Source organism: Pogoniulus pusillus, chromosome Z, assembly GCF_015220805.1.
Source record: "Pogoniulus pusillus isolate bPogPus1 chromosome Z, bPogPus1.pri, whole genome shotgun sequence".
Lineage (NCBI taxonomy): Eukaryota > Metazoa > Chordata > Aves > Piciformes > Lybiidae > Pogoniulus > Pogoniulus pusillus.
The window spans coordinates 53,462,932-53,479,730 of NC_087309.1; the positions used below are offsets into that span (position 1 = coordinate 53,462,932).

Below are 16,799 nucleotides of genomic sequence, written 5' to 3' on the forward strand. Positions count from 1 at the left end.
AGCCTAGACTTCCCCTGGCACAACTTGAGACTGTGTCCCCTTGTTCTGTTGCTGGTTGTCTGGGAGAAGAGACCAACCCCCACCTGGCTACAACCTCCCTTCAGGTAGTTGTAGACAGCAATGAGGTCACCCCTGAGCCTCCTCTTCTCCAGGCTAAACACCCCCAGCTCCCTCAGCCTCTCCTCATACGGTTTGTGTTCCAGGCCTCTCACCAGGTTTGTCACCCTTCTCTGGACACATTCCAGCACCTCAGCATCTCTCTTGAATTGAGAGACAGGACACAGGACACAATTGAGGAACTGGACACAGGACTCAAGGTGTGGCCTGACCAGTGCTGAGTACAGGGGAAGAATAACCTCCCTTGTCTTACTGGCCACACTGTTCCTGATGCAGGCCAGGATGCCATTGGCTCTCTTGGCCACCTGGGCACACTGCTGGCTCATCTTCAGCTACTATCTACCAGTACCCCTAGATCCCTTTCTTCCTGGCTGCTCTCCAGCCACTCTGTCCCCAGCCTGTAGTGCTGCTTGGGGTAATATTTAAGCAGTACCACAATTTTACATTTTCCACTAGTACTTCCAGCTGACCTTGCTGGAGAAGACACTTGATGTTAATAGCATCTGAAAATATCGAGCTGAAACATTCATGTTTATGAAAGACTTAGCAATTACTGAAGCAGCTTCAGCTGCAGAAAGATTATATCAACTGCACAGCTCTACTAATCCTGCTTGTTTGCTAATGAAATTTAGAAACTAATCACTGCTCCTAACACCGGTCTCTGAACTGTGTCCTGGGCGTTTGTCAGAGAAGCAGAAAGCTACTAACCTCATCTGACAACCTCCCCACACTGCTACAAAAATGGAAGAAGTTTTTAAAATATTGGTTGAGTTCCAAGATCAACTGCCAGAAAACAAGTCTGGGAAACACAGCCCTATGGGATGTTTTCAAAATCCTTTCTCCTTTTATAGCAGAAAATTTGCTTTTATTTACTTGCCAAAGCAAAATCCCTTATGTTATAAAACCAGGGCTCGGTATTATTTGGAAATTCCATCTGAGCTGGATTACCTGGGTACACAATCAATCAGTCTCCAGTGCTGTTCAGCTTGTTTGATGACAAAATGTGGATCTGTAAACCCCCTTGTTTTGAACACAGCATCAAGTGCTCCACTCTGACCAGCTATTTGGTGCATTTCTTTAAATATTCCACACCAAAAACTAACAAGGTTCAGTGCCCTAAACAGACATGACTGAAGGGAAAGCTGTAACATTTATTTCAGTGCTCAACACTGGCAGAAACTCATGAGGGTCATGCAACTTAGAACATTAGTAAAAGACGCTTAATAATGTAAACATTTACAGCTAAAAACAGCTCACATGTCTGAAGTACTGGTCATCTGCAGACCTGACTGTGTTTTACAAATAAACTTGCTGGCACATCAGATATTTTCAGACAGATGCATTGAAGTGAAATGTGATCAGGAAATTGAGGCAAGGAGAAAAACGAACTTGAGGTATCGTAGTCATTGCATAATTGCCCTGCATGTGCTCCCACAGTTCATTTACACAGCAGCTATGTACACACTGAGGAATTTAAACCCAGTGCTCACGTTGTCTGGATGCCTGTGAGATTGAATCCTGAAGGTTCACACTAGCCTTTAGATGGCATTGGCTTAAATGAGAGGCCAGGAGGCTTTCTGTTCTGAATTGCTGCAGGTACAACAAAGCTTATCTGACCAGAATATGCTCGGATGCACAGAATAAATACTGCTGTAAAGCACTCTTCATGCTGCCCAGCAATGGGTTGTTCCAGCACCCTCAGAATTCACAGGAATTATGAGGAATCTGAAGAATTAATGACAGAACCAGATTAAGACAGAAACATAGAGAGCACTAGGAGTGTAGAGACTGGTCTGAGATCAGGAGATGGAAGGTGTAAATCAGACGAGGGGCCATAGGGTAAAATGCCATGGGTTTAGGGCCCTACAGATGGAAAACACCCAGTCTAAAACCAGACAAATTATCTTACATACTGAGAAGAAGAGAAAAACTCCAGAGGCTCTTCCTTGACCTCTGTGAGACATGTACCTCTCTTTCCAACTTTTAACAGCCATCTGATACTCAAGGTAGTAAATTTTGGCCAACACAGATCACAATTCTCTCAGTGTTTCAGTAGATAAAGCCCTGAAACAACTTTTCTTGATTACCATATAACTGATGTGCAGGCAAAAGTGCACTAATGCCTGGGACAGGTCTAGCAAGATCTGAACATACCTTTTCAGTGTGCCATGGAAATGTATGTTCTGCTTCATTGTTTGGGGTTTTTTTGGTTGGTTGGTTGGTTTTGGTTTTTCGTTTGTTTGTTTGTTTTTCCTTCATAAATGCACCATAAAATTTTCATGACAAGTCTCCTAAATGGAGTCTAGGCTTCTACTAAGGAATCAAAGGCTCTCCTTCTTTCTGAGACAGAAAGCCTCTGCAAGACTTTGATTCAATATCACCAGAAGACAACCTAAAGAGACCTATTTCCAAAACATAAATATGCTAGAGGCAGTTTGTTTGTCATGGCTTATGGCCACCCCTGCCTGCTTTATATACCACTACAGATAGAAACATATGCCGGAAGAGATGCTGCATTCAATGGGCTAAGGTACTCAGATGTACTTCAGCAGATGGGAACTCACATCAAATTCCTACAAGCCATTTCCAGTTAAAACCCACACTTCCCTTTCTTCTGCCTGACAATGAAGGCAGGTATTTTGGCATAATAAGGTTACACTGGTATTTCAAGACCCACTCAAGTTTCATAGAAACATCTGGGTTTAGATGAGCAGGAGATATTTCAATGCTTACAGGGAAGGAGTATAGAACTGGCCTGGTGAAAAAGCATCAAAAAACAGTGGGCTAATGGAGATGGAGTCTAATAACAAGACACAACAAACAGAATCACAGAACCCTAGAGGTTGGAAAGGACCTCCAGAGATCATTGAGTCAAATCTTCCTGCCAAGTCAGGATCATCTAGGATAGTTTCCACTGATACGCATCCAGGCAGGTTTTCAAAGTCTACAGAGAAGGAGACTCCACAACCTCTCTGGGCAGTCTGTTGCAGCGCTCTGTCACCCTCACTGTAAAGAAGTTTCCCCTCGTGTTGAGGTCTGCAGCCATTGCTCCTTGTCTTATTGCTGCTGACCACCAAAAAGAGATTGGCTCCATCCACTTGACACCCATCTTTCAGATATTTATAGACATTGATGAGATTTCCTTTCAGTCTTCTCTTCCCAAGACTAAACAGCCCCAGGTTTTTCAGTCTCTCTTCATAGGGGAGATGCTCAAGTCCCACAGTCATCTTCGTGGCTCTCCATTAGACTCTTTCCAGCAGATCCCTGTCTCCCTTGAACTGGGGAGCCCAAAACTGGACACAGTAGTCTGTGTGGTCTCACCAGGTGTCCTGGAAGTCCTGTGTACCCCTAAATTCCTCTCTCTCCGTGGCTTGAATGGGAGGGGGAAAGCCGCCTGGTTCTCCCCCCTCGCCTGCCCCGCAGGCATGAAGGGGGTGAGCAAAGGGGTCCTGCCCGCACGAGGAGTGCCCTGTGCAGTGCCCGCGCTGGGATCTGGCTGGGATTGGCTGTGCGCTTTCACGCCTAAGGTGTGGTAACTCTGCCCTTTGTCTAGCGAGGGTATAAATTGGGGGGCTTCCCGCATCTGGGGGTTCCCACCTTGGACTTGGTTACTGCCTGGACGTTCGTGTCTGCTTGAGACTCCGCCCCCCCTCCCCCCCACCTCGCTCGCCTAAGGTGACTACAGAAAGCTTCAAAGGATTGCTTCCCCATTGACACCTTTGTAAGAGCTGAATACCTCTTAACGACTCTCCGACAGCTTCTGCAGGAGAACGAGAGAGACAAACCTCACCAGGAAGCCAGCCTGATCGTGAGTTATTTTGGCTCAACTTCATTAGTAAGAAAACTGCTATTAATTAATAGCTAAAGCCTTTTCCAACTTCTGACTTCCAAAATAGTCAGATTATTGATGGTATCCCTGTAGATGATTCTCATGCGACTGAATCTTCTAATTAAACTAAATTAATCTTTGTATATATTTTGGGGTGGGTTTTTGGGAAAATAAAATAACTATTTTTGTATAAAATTCCTGACTCGGCCACACATTAATTCCTGCCTCCACAACACCAGGGCAGAGCTGAGACAGAGAAAAACCTCCCTAGACCTGCTGGACACAATTCTCCTGATGCATCCCAGGATGCCACTGGCTCTCTCTTCTGAGGTTTTCTATGAGGATGTTAGGGAGGCAGTACCTAAAGCCTTGCTGAAATCAAGGTATACGACATCCACAGCCCTTCCTTTCTCTACCCATTTGGTCATGGTATCACAGAAGGGTGTAAAGTTAGTCAAGCAAGATCTCTCCTTGGTAAATCCATGCTGGCTACTCCTGATAACCCTCTTTTCTACCATGTGGTTAAGATGGCCTCCCAAATGAGCTGCTCCATCATCTTTCCAGGGATGGAGGTGAGGCTGAATTTCCTGTAGTTGCCTGGGTCTTCCTTCTTGGGAGACTGACATTGGATTTCTTCCAGTGGTGAGGCACCTCTCCTGTTCTCCTTGACTTTAAAAAAATGATGGAGAGAGGCTCAGCAACATCAGCCAGCTTTCTCAGCACTTGCTGGTGCAACACATCGGGGCCCACGGATCTGTGTGTTTTCAGTTGGTACAAGTGATCGCTAACCCAGGTCTGACTGATTAGTGGAGTGTCCTCTTCTCTTCGGTTCTGCTCCCTTGCTTCCGGAGACTGAGGTTCCTCAGGGTTGGTCTTAGCAGTAAAGAGTGAGGCAAAGACAGCATTCAGCAACTCTGCCATCTCTGCCTCTTCAGTTATCAGATCTCCCACATCATTCAGTAGCATACTCATCCTTTCCATGATCTTATTTTCGTTATTGATGGATTTGAAAAAGCTCTTCTTGTTTTTTTTCTCCTCTCTGGTAAGGCTCAGTTCCAAGAGGGCCTTGGCCTTTCTTGTTGCACTTCTACATTCTCTGGTAATATTTCTATAATCTTTCTAATTGACCAGACCTTTTCTCTACATATTGTAAACTTCCTTTTTCTTTTTGAGTTTTCCCGAGAGCTTCTTGCTCATCCAAGCAGGTCTTCTGCCTCTGCCTCCTCTACTTGTTTTTGGATTTGGTTTTTTTTTCCAAGAGAATACATCTTTATTGAGCTTGAAGGTGCTAATGTTTGAATACTAACCAGCTCTCTTGGGCCCCTCTTTCTTCTAGAGCCCTAGTCTAATGGGTATTTCTAAGTAGAGTTTTGAAGAGAGCAAAATTAGTCCTCTTAAAGTCCAGTGCTGAAATTTTATTTATCACCCTTCTTTTTGTTTGTTGATACTAAACCCTAACATGTCATAGAATCATAGAATCAACCAGGTTGGAAGACACCTCCAAGATCATCCAGTGCAACCCTATCACCCAGCCCTACCCAGCTAACTAGACCATGGCACTAAGTGCCTCATCCAGGCTTCTCTTTAACACCTTCAGGGGCAGCAACTCCACCACCTCCCTGGGCAGCCCATTCCAATGCCAATCACTCTCTCTGGCAAGAACTTCCTCCTAACATCCAGCCTATCCCTCCTCTGGCACAACTTGAGACTGTGTCCCTGTGTTCTATTGTTGGTTGCCTGGCAGAAGAGACCAACCCCCACCTGGCTACAATCTCCCTTCAGGTAGTTGTAGACAGCAACGAGGTCACCCCTGAGCCTCCTCTTCTCCAGGCTAAACAACCCCAGCTCCCTCAGCCTCTCCTCATAGGGTTTGGGTTCCAGGCCCTTCACCAGCTTTGTCACCCTTTTCTGGACACATTCCAGAATCTCAAGATCTCTCTTGAGGAGAGATTGAGGAGCCCAGAACTGGACACAGAACTCAAGGTGTGGCCTGACCAGTGTTGAGTACAGGGGTAGAATAACCTCCCATGGTCACTACATCTACGTCCAGTTCTTCATTGTTTGTTAATACAAGGTTCTCCTTGTTGGTTCTTTTACCACCTGAAGGAGGAAGCTGCCCTCGATGCACTGAAGGAACCTTCTGAACTGTACACTCAGCTATGTGGTCCTGCCAACTAATATCAGAGTGACTGAAGTCACTCATGAGCACCAGAATACCTGATCTTGAGGTTAGTTCCAGCTGCCTGTAGAAAGCCTCACCAACAGCTTCTTCTTGATTTGGGGGCCTGTAGTAAATGACTACAACTGTATCATTCATATTTGCATGTCCTTTGACTCTTAGACATAAGTTTTCAATGCTTTCATCATCTCCCCCTGGGTTAAGCTGAATGTGCTCTACTTGCTTACTCACATAGAGAGCAACTCCACCACCTCACCTTGTCAGTCTGTCCTTCCTGAAAAGTACATAGTCATCCATTACCACATTCCAGTCATGGAGCTGTCCCACCATGGCTCTGCAAGTGCAATGAGGTTGTAGTCCCACGATTGCGCCCAGATCTCTAGTTGCTAACACAGACAGGTGAGTGGGGAAAGAGGGCTGAGGCCAGCAGCTTCCAGTGTTTTACATGCAGTTCCATTAGAGATCTGAGGTCCTTTTGTCCACTACACTTTAATTTCAACCATGTGGAACAGGTTGCCCAGGGAGGTTGAGGATGCCCCTTCCCTGAAGGTGTTCAAGGCCAGGTTGGATGAGGCCTTGAACAAAACCTGGACAAGTGGAAGGTATCCCTTCTCATGGCAGGAAGGTTGGAACTAGATGATCTTTAAAGTCCCTTCCAACCTAAACCATTCTATGAATCTATGAATCTTGCTTGTTCTTCACACTTCTTGTGCTGGTATAGAGACACTCTAGAGACTTAGTAGAGGAGTGTCTGTTACCATTATAGGTATAACATAACCCAACATCCTCTACAGCTTTTAGGATAGTAGTGGATCTGGTGCCCCTCTTCACAATTGCCCCAGGTTTTTCTTCAGTGAACCTCCAAAAGGTGCCTAGGCAGTGATAAGATTGCCTATGGCTTCTGAATGTCCGTATTTCTCCTTTTTATCTGTGTTAAGGTACTAGACACCAGAGTTGCAAGAAGACTCTCAAGATGTGAACAAATGACAGTTCCCTGTTCCAGTGCAATAGAGTTAATCTTTTGGTTCTTTCAGAATTGATTTCAGGTACCCAGAAAAACTGTAAGTTGTTATTAAAAGCCTGTGGAAATGTTTGATTATGTGCCACTTACCAGTGCCAAAGCTCTCCTCCCCACAAAGTGAGCAACGTCCAGAGTCCATGAGGTTGGAAAAATATCGCCACCCCGCTGGTGTCTCATACACAGGGACCTTCATTACTTTTGCCACTCTGGAAAGACACAATAAAACATCACATGATTAAGCCATTGCTTTTTTCATATATGGCCTGAGATCTGTCGAGGAATATTTTAGGTCTTGCTACATCTCTTGACAACTAAGCTGTAAGTTTAAAAAAAAAAAAATTAAAACCACCAAACAACACAATGGCAGAGATCAAGAGCTCCATTCAAACCAACCCTTGTCTCAGAATCTGACTTTAACCATAACTCAGGGATGGTTATATACTAAGTGCAGCATTTTGGAAAATGCAGGACCTCAGCTCAATAGACTTTACCAGTATCTTTCCTTTGTAACCGAGTATCAAAGTTACACCTAGAAATACACAGTTGTTATACAGGATTTTAATAAAAGTTACAGCATCACACCTTACTTTACCAAACACAGACAGCCAACACAAATGTGCTTAAGACACCTTTGTTTCTGTTCAGGTGTCCCAAGCCAAGCCAGTGCAACCATTTCCATGAGGTAGTGTCTCCTTTAAAAATATCTGTTCTGTTTTAATCCGAGTCTGAACATAGTTCCTGTCTCTTCTGATGAACCTATATGAAACATTTCCCACTAGCTGGCTGACCTACCAGTACTTTCAAGAATGAAATAAGTCACTGTACAATACATCAGTAAGAAAAGAAAGATTAGGGAAAATGTGTGCCCTATGCTGAATGAAGTTGGTGCCCTGGTGACAGAGTATACAGAGAAGGCAGAGTTACTGAATGCCTTCCTTGCCTCAGTCTTTACTGGCACAGCTGGACTGCAAGAACCCCAGTTCCTGAAGGCAACAGAGAATCTAGAGGAATGAAGGCTCTCCTTTAGTTGAGGAGGACTGGGCTACGGTTACGGTAGCAAAGTACTGCGCCTGGGGAGGAATAACCACATGCACCCATACAGGCTATGGGTTGACCTGCTGGAAAGCAGCTATACAGAAGACAAGTTCATGTGCCAGCAGTGTGTTCTTGTAGCCAAGAAGGCCAATGGTATCTCAGTTTGTGTTATGAAGAGTGTGGTCAGCAGGTCAAGGAAGATTCTTCTCCCCCTCTACTCGACGCAAAATATAATCGCCAATTTTGAGCTGTGAAGTTCAAAGTACTGTCAGGAGTTCTGTGGAAGGAGAGATTATTAGGGGACTGGAGCACCTGTCTCGTGAGGAAAAGCTAAGATAACTTGGACTGAGAGAGGGGATTTTATCAATTCTTAAACATATGTAAAGGGTATGAGTCAAGAGGATAGGGCTGGGATGTTTTCAGTTGTTTCCAATGGTAGGTCAAAGGGCAATGAGCACAAATTAGAACACATTAAGTTCCACCTAAACATAAGGAGAAACTTCTTCACTATGAGGATGACACAGCACTGGAACAGACTTCTCAGAGACATTGTAAATCTCCTTCTCTGGACTTTCAGAACCTGCCTGAGTGTTTTCCTGTGCAATCTGCTGTAGCAGTGGGTTTGGGATAGGTAATTGCCAGAGATGCCTTCAAAATCCTACCGTTCTGTGATTCTGCAATAAGCTATAGGTACTCCCCCTTCCCCAGACTGCTAACTGGTAATTATTCCTGTCATAAACAATAATGAAAAAAATCCTTTTTTGGACCAAAAAAGAAAAAAACAAATCCTCTAAGGAAACTGCTACCAAGCCAAGGTTTATGCAGAATGAATACTGCCATTCTTCTTGTTTCTAATAACATTTGCTTGTTTTCATTGTGTGCCTAGGTTTTCCAGAGCCTACTGTTTTTTAAGATGAAAAATAAAACTTCATATACTGTAGTCAAGCAACCAGACTAACTGAAAAGGACCTTACAGCCTCCCCAGAATTGCTACAGCAGTCACATAAAACATGTGTTTCCTGCATTTCCACCCCACGAAGGGTACCTGACAGGCAACAATTTAAGTAAATTTAACTGCAGTCAAGTCCAAGCAAAACAGGTCAAGATGTGATTTAATGCACTTAAACACAATCTACCTAGAAATTACGTGTCAAGGTGAAAGCAGCCACCTCTCACATCAAGAGACACAGCTGAGAGAGTCCATCTCTCTGTCTTTTACTAGATGTATAAGGCAGACTGCACGAAATGTTCAAATATGTAAATACTGACCCCTTCGAACTCTGGTACATTAAAGTACCTAAATGAAGGTTCAGCTCTATGAAGATTTTAGTCTCTCTGAAGTGTTTAGATTGTTAGTTAGCACTAGTACTAAGTTTCCAAATCCACTTTTTTTTTTCTTTTTTCATGTGATAAATACCCATTGTTATCTGAATTTCCTATTCAAACTAGGTGTTTATTTTTGTATTCCATAGAAAAAGAATCATTTCCAAATGAGACCGATTAAGAACTACTGATACTTAATTGAAAAGAGTTAAACAGGTACCTGGAGGGAAAAAAAAATTAAACTGTTTAAACCTTAACTCAGTTTTCAAGGCTGTAGTTTAGATGAGGAGGCAAGCGCACACCTCCTTGCATATATTCAACACAAATACACCTTTGGCCCCTAGAAATGCTGCTGCATAATGAAGGTTGTACAGCCTAGAGCTGAAGAGGGTTCTGTCTGGCTCTGCAAAAAGTCAAGAATGGGAAAAGATTTAATCTCTGTGTCACAGTAACTGCAGGCTGGAAACAGGACCATACTGCCAAAAAAATAGAGAACAATCAACCAGAAAACAATGGATAATACACTGGAGGGGCAAAACCAGTTCTCTTGAGGAAGCCTAACAACAGAGCAGGAATATTTCTGCTTGCAGAAATATTCCCATATCCTAGTACTGGTTCTGGAGAAGGAAATCCTTTCCCTTTCACTCTTACATAGTCTTCTAGTCTGGGGGCAAACAACCCCAGATGAACCTATCTTGACCAGCACCAAAGGTTGCAATGGTTTTCAAAGATTTCTATGCACTAGACTAGCACTGATAATGCAGAGGATTCTGTTGGCATTGGGCTTGATTAATATTAAGGCTTTCAAACAAACAAACAACATTTAGCTTGAAGAAGAGGAGGCTGAGGGAAGAACTCATTGCTGTCTACAGCTACCTGAAAGGACACCGTGGAGAGACTGCTGCTGGTCTGTTCTCACAGGTAATTAGCGACAGAACAAGAGGGAACGGCCTCAAGCTGCAACTGGGTGGGTTTAGACAGGATATTAGGAAACATTTTTTCACAGAAGGAGTGGTCAGGCATTGGAATGGGCTGTACAGGCAGGTAGGTGGTTGAGTCACCAACCCTGAACGTGTTTAAAAGTCATTTGGATGTGGTGCTTAGAGATGTGATTTAAGTATAAACTGTGTAGAGTAGGGATAACAGTTGGACTTTATAATCCTGGGTGTCTTCTCCAAACAGAATGTTTCTCTGTGATTCTGTGTGAACATATAAACATATACATAAAAATGTCATAGTGAAATATGACAGATTGCTCCTTGCAATGACTTCTTGTTCTTAATTCTTAAGACTTCAACAGAGTGAATACGTAGAAGTATACTGAAAATTGTGTAGCCTCTTTTTTACTTTTTTCCCCATTTTACTGACTTAAAGAATCATCACTGAGAGTCTCAATAAATTCAGAATGTGCCTCTGTGAAACTTGTAGATACTTAAGATGAATGCTCACCTCTGGAAACATGAGAAGGGTTCTTAAAGGAAGATGCAAAACATTCTTATACCAGTAGACCTAGAGAAATAGTGTGCTGCACTAGATCACAGAATCATAGAATCAACCAGGTTGGAAGAGACCTCCAGGATCATCCACTCCAACCCATCACCCAGCCCTAGCCAGTCAATTAGACCATGGCACTAAGTGCCTCATCCAGTCTTTTCTTGAACACCTCCAGGGACAGTGACTCCACCACCACCCTGGGCAGCCCATTCCAATGGCAAATCACTCTCTCTGTCAAGAACTCCATCCTAAAATCCAGCCTATACCTCCCCTGGCACAGCTTGATCAAAGATATAACAATGCAAACTCAGGAAAATACCCTCAGAGGAAGGAAATCAGTACTTTATAAGTGGGAAATTACTAGTTTTTCAAAGCCAGGGAAAATGAAGATTAATCATGGGAAGGGATTTTTCATGCTCCTACACCTACAGCTTTCCAAACAAAAAGTATGACTTATGACTGGTATGACTACAGTGCTCAGAAAGTGTGTGTCCCCTCCAAAAAAAGTCTCTTTATTTACCTAAACATTCTTCTTTTTTTCACTTTGTGTTCACCAATACGCTTTCTGCTAACCAAAATGTCAAAATAAGAGTTTTCAGTCACTGTTACACCAAGCAGCCAGACCTTGGGTTTTTTTAAATGCCAGCTGAGACAAAAGGGTAGTATCCTCTAAGGATCAAATTTTGGAAATTAATATCTAGGTACCACTGAAGATTCACAACATTACCCAGTGCAGCATATGTCCTCATGGCAAGACTGGAAGATACTAAGGAAATATTTTGTTCTGTTAGGCAAATAAATGCTTAGGGCAAGGGTTTCTCCAACTTGTAATTCTGCAAGAACAACTGCTGGTCAGTCACGGTACAGGATGTTGTTTTACCTGTAACAAATCACAGATCCACTACTTACAATCTATGATACTTGAGTAATATGCCTTCACAGGATAAGTCTGTATATATAGCTTCTTTCTGTATATTTACACTGAAGTCTCAAAACCTGGGGAGTAAGAAATGGGAAGTCAAGTAATAACCATGAAGATTTTGATGTCCATGTGAGATGTCTTGGTCGCACAGGATACTGCTTCTCTCAGAAAATGAGCTTGCATCTTGCAGAGGTCTCACTCAGAAGAGTAAACTTCTTATGTCTACATATATGTAAGTATAATACATCATCAAGAAGATGATGACACAGTAATGCTCCTGTGAGTTCAGTACCTTAGTCTCTTGAGTTCTCTAGGTGGAAGTGTTTATCCATGGAGTTGGTTAAGGCCAGGCTGGATTGGGCTCTGGCCCGGCCTTATCTAGGATAAGGTGTCCCTAGGGGGGTTGGAACTAGATGATCCTTGTGATCCCTTCCAACCCTGACTGATTCTATTGGAGTCTAGTCTAGTCTAAAGTGTTAGCTGTCAAAAGGCCCAACTTGGTGTATGAACTATACCTTCAGTATAACTCAGCACAAAAATTGGAAACAAATATGCCATATTAATAAGTTAGGTTTTTTTAGTCTATTTAAAGTAAAGGTATTCTATTTATGTCTAACCACACAGTTGATATACCTGTGTTTATATGTCCCATGAACTATGAACTCTATAGAAGGATTACAACAAAACATAGCCATTCTGGTTCTTGTCACCTCAGACATTTAATGGGACTGGTTTCAAACACTGCCTTCTCTCAGTGTATGTGTTCACAACGTCAATGAGAATACACAACGAAGTTTCTTCTGTCTAGGTGACTGTGAAACTGTACTTACACTTGGACTTAAATGTACAGCAATCACCTTAGTTATTCTACCAATGTATCTATAACATTCTCATAAGTAATCTCATGAATTGTGGGTTAGAGAAGTGGACAGTGAGGTGGGTTGAGAATTAGATGAATGGTAGAGCACAGAGGTCTGTGATCAACCATGCAGGTCAAACTGGAAGCCTGTAGCTAGCAGATTCCCCCAAGTGTCAGTACAAGGTACAGTCCTGTTCAACACATTTGATTATGTAGATGAAGGAACAGGGTGTCATCTCAGCAAGTTTGCTGATGGTATAAACCTGGGAGGAGTGGCTGACACACCAGAAGGTTGTGCTGCCATTCAGCAAGAGCTAGACAGGCTGGAGAATGGGGTAGAGGGCAACCTCACAAAGTTCAACAAGGGCAAGTGTAAAGCACTGCACCTAGTGAGGAATAACCCCGTTAATTAAAACAGGTTACAGGCTGACCTGCTGGAAAGCAGCTCAACAGAGAAGGACCTGGAAATCTTGGTGGACAAGTTCACCCTAATCCAGCAATATGTCCCTGTGGCAAAGAAGGTCAATGGTATTCTGGCAAGCATTAAGAATACGGCATTCAGATTGAGGAAGATTTTCCTTCTTCTCTACCCTGGTGAAGCTGAACCTGTATTACTGTGTCTATATCTGGGCTCCTCAGTTGAAGAGTGGCAGGACACTACTAAACAGAGTCCAATGGAAGACCACATGGATGATTAGGTGACTGGATCACCTCTCTCACAATCACAGGCTGAAAGACCTGGGGCTTTGAGCCTGGGAGGAGATTGTGAGGAAATTGTATCAATGCTTACAAATACCTAAAGGATGGAGGCCATGAGGATAGAGCTGGGCTCCTTTCAGTTGTGCCCAAGGGACAATAGACACAAATTATAACACAGGAGGTTTCACTTGAACAGTGATGGAGCTGGAACAGGCAGCCCAGAGAGACTGTAGAGTATCCTCCTCTGGAGAATTTCAAAACCTGCCTGGATGCATTCCCATGCAGCCTGATCTAGGAGTACTTGTGTTAGCAGGCAGGCTGGATTAGATGATTTCCAGAGGTCACTTCCAACCTCTACCATTCTATGATTCTATAGATTCTACAATTCTCTATCAGAGCTAAGGGTATTTAAGTTCCCAGTATGTTGCAATATTAATTATATTAATGAAGGAGCATCTGTTTTTAAACAGAGAGACAACAGAGTGATGTAAAATAAGATTATAAATTAATGTAAGGTGGTATAATTAAATTTACTTTCCTAGAATACAACTTCTCTCATTTTTGTTTTGAGGAGCTAGTCACACACTACCTGCACTGACCACTCTCATTTTTATTAAAACACAAAAAGAACACATATAACGCACACAAGATGCAGTTTGAGTTATTTATTCACTAGAAAACTGAATTACTGAAGAGTTTCATGTCAGCACAGAATTGTTGTTAATTCTTGAATGCTACAGTAAGTCTCATCTAAGCATGAGCTGGCCAGTACATAATAAAGGTAATAATGAATATAATAAAGGCTAGAATTTGTGGAAATTTCCTACCAGGGAGAAAAAAAATAAACAAACAACAAACAAAATCAAATCAAACCCAAAAAAACACCACCACAACAAAAAAAAGCCTACAACAAAAAAGCCTACTACAACAATAAAACAAAACAAAACCAAAAACACCAACAAAACAAAAAACACCACCAACAACAACAAAAAAAAAACAACAACAAATCACAGTTAATTGTGAAATTCCTCCTGATAGTCTTAATGAATTAATGTGGAAAATTTACCTCTTCTGCATTTGGCAACTGGACTATTTAGTGTACAGCTACACATCCAAATATCCCAGATTTTCTTCTTTATACTTCATAGCCATATGTATGTTGCCTAACTAGAAAAATAGAGGGTACAGGACTCTTGATAGCCCAGATTATTTTCTTTGGAATTACAGTAAAATATTATCCTTCTTGAACTGTATAAAAAGATAACATTTTATTGAAAAAAAAACCCAACAACAACAAACTAAACCAAACCAAATCTTGCTTTTATTTGAAGGGGTTAAAGGAATATCCTTAAAATAACCTTTTCTTCAGTGGACCACGCACAAAACTACTGTGACTTACTTTAACCAAAGTCAGAGGGAAGTTTGTTCCAACCTATTCTCTGCTATGCCACAAAAAGTCTTGATGAATACATGTCACTCAGACTCAACACACAGCCTGCAACAAGCAGACTTTCACAGTATCACAGTATCACCAAGGTTGGAAGAGACCTCACAGATCATCAAGTCCAACCCTTTACCACAGTGCCCAAGGCTAGACCATGGCACCAAGTGCCACATCCAACCTTGCCTTGAACTGCCCCAGGGACGACGACTCCACCACCTCCCCAGGCAGCCCATTCCAGTGTCCAATGACTCTCTCAGTGAAGAACTTTCTCCTCACCTCGAGCCGAAATTTCCCCTGGCGCAGCCTGAGGCTGTGTCCTCTTGTTCTGGTGCTGGCCACCTGAGAGAAGAGAGCAACCTCCTCCTGGCCACAACCACCCTTCAGGTAGTTGTAGACAGCAATAAGGTCACCCCTGAGCCTCCTCTTCTCCAGGCTAAACAATCCCAGCTCCCTAAGCCTCTCCTCGTAGGGCTTGTGCTCGAGGCCTCTCACCAGCCTCGTCGCCCTTCTCTGGACACGCTCAAGCATCTCAGTGTCCTTCCTAAACTGGGGGGCCCAGAACTGAACACAGGACTCAAGGTGTGGTCTGACCAGTGCAGAGTACAGGGGCAGAATGACCTCCCTGCTCCTGCTGACCACACCACTCCTGATGCAGGCCAGGATGACACTGGCTCTCTTGGCCACCTGGGCACACTGCTGGCTCATGTTCAGGCGGGTATCAATCAGTACCCCCAGATCCCTCTCTGTCTGGCTGCTCTCCAGCCACTCCGACCCCAGCCTGTATCTCTGCATGGGGTTGTTGTGGCCAAAGTGCAGCACCCTGCACTTTGAGCTATTGAACCCCATCCCATTGGCCTCTGCCCATCTGTACAGGCAGTCAAGGTCCCGCTGCAGAGCCCTTCTGCCCTCCAGCTCAGTCACATCTGCCCCCAGCTTAGTGTCATCTGCAAACTTGCTGATGACTGACTCGATGCCCTCATCCAGATCATCTATGAAGATGTTAAAGAGGATGGGGCCCAGCACTGATCCCTGAGGGACACCACTAGTGACTGGCCGCCAGCTGGATGTGGCACCATTCACCACCACTCTCTGGGTCCGGCCCTCCAGCCAGTTCCTAACCCAGCACAGAGTGTTACCATCCAAGCCGCGGGCTGACAGCTTAGCCAGCAGTTTGCTGTGGGGGACAGTGTCAAAGGCCTTGCTGATGTCCAGATAGACCACATCCACAGGCCTCCCCACATCCACCAAGCGGGTCACCTGATCATAGAAGGAGATCAGGTTAGAAAGGCAGGATCTGCCCTTCCTAAACCCATGCTGGCTGGACCTGAGATCTTTGCCATCCCTCAGGTGCGCAGTTATTGGCCCCAAGAGAACCTGCTCCATCAGTTTCCCTGGCACTGAGGTCAGGCTGACGGGTCTGTAGTTCCCAGGTTCCTCCATCCGACCCTTTTTGTGGATGGGGACCACGTTGGCCATTTTCCAGTCTCCTGGGACCTCTCTGGTTAGCCAGGACTGCTGGAAAATGATGGAGAGTGGCTTGGCCAGCTCAGCTGCCAGCTCTCTCAGCACCCTGGGATGGATCCCATCTGGTCCCATGGACTTGTGGGTGTCCAGGTGGCTCAGCAGGTCCTGAACTAATTCTTCATGAATTTCCAGGGGAACACACTGCTCCCCGACCCCATCCCCCAGTTTAAGAGGCCATTTGCCTCCTCCTCCTCTCTCCTTACTGTTGAAAACTGAGGCGAAGAAGGCATTCAGGACCTCTGCCTTTGCTTCATCATCAGTTATAGTGTTCCCTTGTCAAAATTTCCTAACTTCTGAGAATTGATCAGACAACCGAATAAAATTACTCTGCCAAAGTTGTGACGCCTGTTCAT

At 43.9% G+C, this 16,799-nt stretch overlaps 1 protein-coding gene across 2 annotated transcripts in view; it reads right to left on the reverse strand.

Annotated features, from left to right (window-relative positions):
* The window catches only part of PGM5 (phosphoglucomutase 5), a 123,047-nt gene that overhangs the window by 61,140 nt on the left and 45,108 nt on the right, over window positions 1–16,799 (reverse strand). For both annotated transcript variants that reach the window (XM_064176447.1, XM_064176448.1), the window contains exon 7: window positions 7,237–7,352. In XM_064176447.1, coding sequence (XP_064032517.1) covers window positions 7,237–7,352 — 116 coding nt within the window. The remainder of the gene's footprint in view (window positions 1–7,236; window positions 7,353–16,799) is intronic.